This window comes from Varanus komodoensis, unplaced genomic scaffold (genome assembly GCF_004798865.1).
Source record: "Varanus komodoensis strain SLA01 unplaced genomic scaffold, ASM479886v1 scaffold79, whole genome shotgun sequence".
Taxonomy (NCBI): Eukaryota; Metazoa; Chordata; class Lepidosauria; order Squamata; family Varanidae; genus Varanus; species Varanus komodoensis.
This window is the reverse complement of record NW_025336467.1, coordinates 359,961-367,015: the sequence shown is the minus strand read 5'-3', so window position 1 is coordinate 367,015 and position 7,055 is coordinate 359,961. Positions and strand designations below refer to the sequence as shown.

Genomic DNA, 7,055 nt, shown 5'->3' with positions numbered 1-7,055 from the left:
AGCCCCTGTCGGCTTTGGGAGTTCTGCCCCCCCACGTGGGGTGCGAATGCCCTTGTTATTTATTTAATTTCCCCCCTCCTTATTCTAGCTCTTGATTGGCTGTGGCACGCGGGCTGTGGCAAAAGAGAAGGAGCCAGACCCCACGTGGCGCTGGCGCTCGTTCATTGATCGCTGCTACCCCGCAAAGCTGTTTGGGGAGGGGAGGGAAGGGAAGAGCAGGGGAAAAGAGGGGGGGCAGGAGGAGGAGGAGAGCGGCGACGACTAGGAGGGGGAGCAGAGGGGGTCTCTCTTTTTCTCTCTCTCCCACCCCACCCTACCCACCCTTTCCCTTCCTGCCTTAGAGGCGGCTTGGCTTCAGGGGCCCCGATCCTGGCTTCCGCGCGTTGGTAAGCGTGCGCGTTGGTGTGTTCCTATCAGCGTCTTTGCAGATGGGAGGGGGGGCTGCTTTTATAAGGTGGGGACTGAGGAGGAGGAGAGGAGGGCCTCTCCGAGCTGCCCTGGTTGTTCCTCTCTACCTGCTGCTTGCAAGTCTGAAAAGGGAAAAGCAGCCCCCATTGTTTGGGTGAGGAAATAATGGTATGGGGAGGGGCGGCTGGCGTGGGTCGGGAAGGCGGGGCAGAGAGCGAAGGGGGTAGGTTTTGGGGCTGGGGGAGGCGAGCTGCTTGGCGGGTTCAGAGGTGGGGGGGTCCAGTTGGGGGGAGGCGTATATGTGTGGGTTGGGAGCCAAGACCTTTTTAGGAGAAAGGAAATCCTCGGGGTGTGACTGTGGCGTTCAGGGTTGTGTACCCCGCTTCTCCCCGTGCGCCCCCTCCCTCAGTAGCCACCTACAGACAATAACAAGCCCCGTTTGCCGAGGGGTCCTGTCTTCCCTCTCCCCTGGTCTCCCTGAGGGGAAGAGTTGACCAGCTGCTGGAGAGGAAATAGCTCTATTTAAGTCAGGCTCCAGGGCTTCAACTTATTATTCGCCCACCCCCTCTGTGCTGCTTCTCCCCAGCAGGAATGCACAGGCCCCCCCTGAGCATGTGTTGAGTGTCCTCTCTCTCTCTCTCTTTTTTTTTTGGCCAGCTCCAGCCTCCTCACCTAGGGATGAAGGAAGGGTATCTAAGCAGGCTTGACCCCCCCCCCCCAAATGCTCAGGAAGGGTAGAGAACAGAGGAAAATGCCCCTTTGCTCCTTTGAGATGTTAAAAGCTAGTCATAATAAATTGGAGACCTGATACTTGGAAGGTTTTTGAGGGCTTTATCAGCCCCAGCACTAACTGAGCTTCTGTTGGGCAAGGCTGACTGGTGTCTGGAGGCCACCGTGGGGATGCCTTTGAGTTACAAATCCAAAGTACTATCAGTACTATTCCAAGGATAGCTCCTCTTTGACTTATTTCTTGGAGCCTGCTCTGGTGGATTGGGCCCTGGCTGCCTTCAGCTCCTGCTTAACTTTCTGGTCCTGGGTTCCAGTTCCTGCAGGCCCTCAAGTCCAAGTCCTCTTTGTGAGGACATGAAAAGGAGAGAGATCTTGAATCTAAACTAGGCTGCCATCCAAAACAGGGACCTGGGCTTGGGAGTAGGGGTGTCTCAACACCATGCAGTTCTCTAGGTTGCGTATCTGGTCCTTCCACATGTGCTTAAGAGCCCAGTGGGAAAACTAAACCCTTCTGTGTTTAGGGTTTGTTAGGACTACATGGATGTAATCTTCGCAGATTCCTCTCTCAGCTATAGATTAGGAATACTTGCGTCTAGCTATGGGGAAGTAATTAGCCTTCCCCAAACTAGTGCCATCTAGATGTTTTGGACTTCAGCTTCCATCATCCCCAGCTAGTGTGCTCAGGAATCTGGGAGCTGAAGGCTGGAAAACCTGATCCTAACCTGTTTTTGCTGTGTGGCTTCCCTGTTGAAAATTGGGTTAAGAGCTTCCAGGTGCAGAATCAGTCTATCTTTGGCTACTAGCCAGTGATTGTACAATTGGGACTGGGTTGGTGTCTGTCTTTGCGGGCTTCCCGTTTGAATCAGATACTGGGTTTGTTGGCCCCCAGGCTGTTCTTGTAATAAATTTCTGAATGCAAAAGTTAATGGAGGGGTACAGATAAGATCTGGGAATGGGTTGCACCTGGTTAATGGAGTGTGACCGAAAGCGGCTGGGGTAATTCGGTTCTGTGATTAATGGGCAGTGTAAGCATTTGAGTTTGTGTGGTACCCTGCTGTGGAGGAACTGATAAAATTGTAGGATGGGAGTGAATGAGGAGATCTTCGAAGTCTCCTTTCCCTTCACACTTGGTCATGTAGACGTTTTGAAAAGAAATACAAGCGATTTCTTAAGAAATATAAGCTGCATACTCCTTGTTTGATGGTGGAGAGCTTCCTTAAATTGAAAGTCTTGACATGCCAAAGACATGCCTGTTAAAATAGCTCTTGTGCTTTGGGGCCAGTTTGAATGTAACCTCTGCAGTAAACTTGCCTAGCAGCTCATTATTGCTTTGGCCTCTCTTCCTCCTCTGTGAAATGGGGATAATTATAGTGACCTTCCTTACAAGGGTGGTGTTAGGATTGCAAGGCATATTCATATTCTAGATTATTGGTCATATTGGTCATATTCTAGATTAAGACAGCAGGTCTATAAATTCTACATTAATTAAGGCCACAGTTTGGCTGCCCAGACAGCAGGATGCTAATGGGTGGCTTTAATTCAAATTTAATAATTCAAAATAGTTGTGCATAATTTAAGCAACCCAGTGCAACATCAAGGAATGTCTGAGAGATCCAAGAGGAGGGTGAAATTTTCATGATTTTGCCTCTTGGAATCTGAGTCAGTATGTGGATTTCAGTCTCTAAGCCAAGCTGTGATAGTACCTTAACCCACTAAAGAAATTGTGGGTGTCGAATCAACTGTTTTGTGCACATGGCCTCTGTGATTGTCACAGTTGGGTTGTTGATTTGTACAGATTGGCTGGTTTTATGGAAATCCTACTAGATTCAGAGGGTTTTCAGGTTTGCTTATGCAAATTTCCCAAAGCACAATTTCTGTAAATTTCTGGTGCATTTAAAAACGTACAAACTGCATCCGGTCTTAGAGATGGAAGTCTGTGGACTGGGGACAGATGCAATTCGGCCTATTTCTGATCTTTGGAAGGGAAGCAGGTAGAAAGTCCATTGAGGTCAAATGGACTGGATCTCCCAACGTCAGCACATTCTTCATAGACATGCATAAGCTTGCTATTCATGTTTCCAAAACTCCTTAGCCTACAAGCCTACTAACCAAATTGCTTGTGTTATCTTACTGATCCAGTTCTGTGCATTTGTCTTTATTTTCCACTTTCTTCCCCATTTAACAAAAACTATCTGGTCACTTGTGTTGAATTCTCGATCACCATAGGTGAGCAGGCATGGCCTGGACAGGTGCTTGGCTTGAATCGGTGTGGCTAGTTGCATGTTCTAAAAATCTGGATAAATGCCGGGGGGAGGTCATGAACCCCTTGCACCCAAATGCTCACCTACTGTTAATTTTAGTTCTCAGAATGTCAGCAGAGCTTCTGCCCTCCCATCTCCATTCCTGCTTGTTTTCCAGAGATATTTCTTTCCTCCACAGGTCGTCCCTGGGAACTGTGTACTTCCAACAGGAGTAGAAGGGACATAGCTGAAATCATAATCCTATGATTTTGTTCCAAGGATGTTCCCACAAAATCGGCCCCCGGTGAGTTAGTTTCTACTTGAAGTTCCACCAAGCTCGGTCCCCCAATTCTTGCGGTGTTCAGGTTTTGGTCAGCTCCAATTTTAACTGCTTTTCACAAGCCTTTGATCCCCCAAATGTGTGTGAACTTACCCTGAAGGTCATTTAAAACATTCTGCTGCTTTTTCTGAGAGTGATATATCAGAGCAAAGAAATAAAAGAGTTTCCAGATTATAGCAAAGTTCAAGTGGCACCAATACAGCGTATGAAAAATTGAAATCTTTTTTTAATCTGTTCCACAATATTGAGCCTGATTGTGGTGAAAAAACAAATTTATCCTCATAAAGAAATTGAAGGCCAAATAATTTAGGGCCGATGACAACCTCCATTTAACTTCTCTACACGTGATCAGAAGATGGAAATGTTTCTGCCATGGGGCCATGCGTTGGACCTAAGTCCCTTCACATTCTGTGTATTTTCCTATACACAGAATGGGAAAATACACCCTTGGGTGTATTTTCCCCATATACCCTTTTCCCATACACCCTTCTTCTGCTCTTGTTTTGTGATTGGGTTCACAAGACACGAGAAGCCCCCTGGCTCTTAAACCCTCTGCCCCCACCCCAATTTTTCTGCAGCATCCAAAATTCAGGTGACGCAACCCAGGGCAAAAACAGACTGTTATCAGGTCTTGTCTCAGTTGGTACATAAAACCTGTGGGAGAATTGAGGGAACAGAGGGTGGGTACAGGGCCTTCTCCATCAGGCGCATTATGGGATCATGTAGGACAAACCTGTCCTTTAGGATCTGCAGAAGGCGTGGGATACAAAAGGGCACATGCTAACGTGAGTTATTTTGGAAGGGTGACCTGGTAACATGGAGGGGTAAAACTTGTGGAACAATTTGAGCCTGAGGACTTTCATCCAGCAGCAACTTCAGCATAAGGACCACACAATCAACTTTGTGGAGATTTACCGGTTGAGAAAGGATGTTTGTCTCCTGCGTGGTTTTTATTTGTGTTTTGAAAAATGTTAGAAATCTAGCTGTCCTTCCAGAATTGAAGAGCAAAAAGTTGGCCTCGTGGGGACCTTAAAGACTCAAGAATTAACATGGGGAGATTGTACAAAATTTATACGGTGCCCTTGTTTTATCTGTGAATATTAGAATGCCATGGGAAAGGAGTTTGCATTAAATACTTTGGGGTGCCCCCCACCTCTGTCAATTGAAAATGTATTTAGACTGTCCCACCACGACTTCCAAGTTTATGGCTGCAGTCCTTTAATTCATGCTTTGTTGGGAACAAGACCTGTTGAACTGACTGGGGCTTGATTAGTGGGTAGACCTTCTGCACAACCTCTCGGTAGTTTTTCTGCTTCTCCTGAGCTGCTTCTTGGACATACAGAAGGCTTTAAAATGCATTGAAGTCCAGATTTTAGCTGAGCAGGTTCAGATGCCTGCTTTTAAACTGATTTATTTCTAATTTCTGCCCTGCCTTTTTCACTCTTGCAAGGCACTCAAGGCAGCTTCTATAGTTCCCCTCCTCCATTTTATCCTCACAACAGCCCTGTGAGGTAGGTCAGACACCCTGTGAACTTAATAGCCAAGTGGGATTTCCTGAGGACAAGCTTGGTGCTCCAACCACTGTACTGCACTGCCTGTGTCACTGGCTAGAGGGAAAGCCCGAGTTTGCCCTGTGGGGTCAGCAGAGGGAGTTCCTGGGGGCAGAAAGGGGAGAATCTACCCCCTGCTGAAGGTGCTGACCGGTGTTGGTTCGACCTACCAGGCTCACCTACAAGCCCCTCCTGTTGCCACTGCAGCGGCCGCCGTGGCTGCCGCCGCCGCCGCCAGCGTCGTTTCAACCACCCCGCAATCCTTGAAACTGACCTACCCGGAGATTTTGGACAGGATAAAAGAGGAGTTTCAGTTTCTGCAAAACCAGTACCACAGGTAAAATTGCCCCGTTGTTCTTTTTGCAGGGGGTGGTTGGGTGGGAGTGAGGTTCTTTAGCTTGTGCACATGTTGAGGAGCTCTGAACTCTGCGGCTGCCCAAAATCTCTGGAAAGTAGGGCGGGCTTTTTCTTCGGAGTAGGAAAGGAAGGCGCTGTGCAAACGGAAGCATGTTGTTCTGGGGGTGTGCGGGCGTGCATTTGATGCACCTTTCCCCTGCCCCTCGGCCATAAAAGGCTCCGAAAGTGATTTGCAGTCAAGCCTGAACGGTGGGAAAGCAGTGTTTTTGCAGGGTTTGACTCAGGGCTGGACCCTATAGGCCCTAAAAGCGCCTTTGCCCAGGCTGTGATTGGATTTGCAAACAGTCAAAAGATGGAGAAGTTTTGCAAATCAGATCAACTCTGCAAAATTCGTACAGGCTGCGGAATCCAAGTTGGGGTCTGGGGGTGTGGGTCCAGAAATTTGGAACATGTAGGCTTGGAAGATGCTTCTGGGCGAAGGAGAGGTAGCTGAAGTGAAAGTTAGTAGATGCATGGCTTGCGATGGGTGGTTGTCTGAATACCTCTGCAAAGCATCAAGGGTCACCAGAGCCCTCGGGGTTGATGCTGCACCTTCCGCTCTCTCAGCTTGAAGCTTGAGTGCGAGAAACTGGCTACGGAAAAGACGGAGATTCAGCGTCATTATGTCATGGTGAGTTCCCAAATCAAGCTCGTGTGTTTCTTTCTGTCCCACCCTTCCCCAGCATGTTATCTTACCGTATTTTCATAGCGTTACCATATTAGCCATACCTTTTTGGTGAGTTTGGAGGTGCTCCCTCCGTTTCTCACAAGAAAAATGGCCATTTTGAATGTACCATCTTTAATCCCTCCTACAAAAATCCATGGACCGTTGTACCCATTATACAGATGGGAGACTGAGGCTAGGGTTTGCTCTGGCTACTTTCACATTCCTACCTCCCCACTCAGTGCCCTAAAAAAAAATAAAATCTCGTAGTGAGTGGTTTTGCTTTGTCTTTCAGTACTACGAAATGTCTTATGGCTTGAATATTGAAATGCACAAGCAGGTAAGTCCTAGGGGTGCATCACCCTCATCTGTTTTAAAAAGCTATTGAGGTTGAGTGCAATGCTGCTAGGCAAGGAAATGCAGCTGAGTCTGTCCTCTGAGGTTTGCATGTATTTTTCTACACTGGCCTTCCCTACTGCGTGACTTCTGGATGTCTTGGCAAACTCCCAGCTAGTCTATCCCTTGCATAGGGAGGATGGGATTTGGAGTTCGACGCATCAGCTTGAGGAAGTATCAGAAAATCTGCTTTCTGCATCAGTAGCATGTGATCCAGGAACTGCAAGGTTAAGAGGTGCTTAAATTCAAAGGCTGGTTTCTTTTTTTCATTGTCCAGAATGAGAGCCCAGTGTGTCTGGGGATCGTGGACAGTGGGGAAGACGGGGGGGGGG

General features: G+C 47.9%; 1 protein-coding gene across 5 annotated transcripts in view; it reads left to right on the top strand.

The window, feature by feature from the left end:
• The first annotated feature begins 332 nt into the window (after nt 1-332).
• The window catches only part of LOC123035390 (transducin-like enhancer protein 1), a 40,614-nt gene continuing 33,891 nt past the window's right edge, over nt 333-7,055 (top strand). For 3 of the 5 annotated variants that reach the window (XM_044453490.1, XM_044453492.1, XM_044453488.1), the window contains exons 1-4: nt 333-386; nt 3,577-3,681; nt 6,231-6,294; nt 6,623-6,667. In XM_044453490.1, coding sequence (XP_044309425.1) covers nt 3,641-3,681; nt 6,231-6,294; nt 6,623-6,667 — 150 coding nt within the window. In that variant the 5' untranslated portion in view covers nt 333-386; nt 3,577-3,640. Of the gene's footprint in view, nt 387-512; nt 563-3,576; nt 3,682-5,515; nt 5,605-6,230; nt 6,295-6,622; nt 6,668-7,055 lie in introns of those variants that run through there. The other 2 variants (XM_044453489.1, XM_044453493.1) reach the window with 2 other exon arrangements.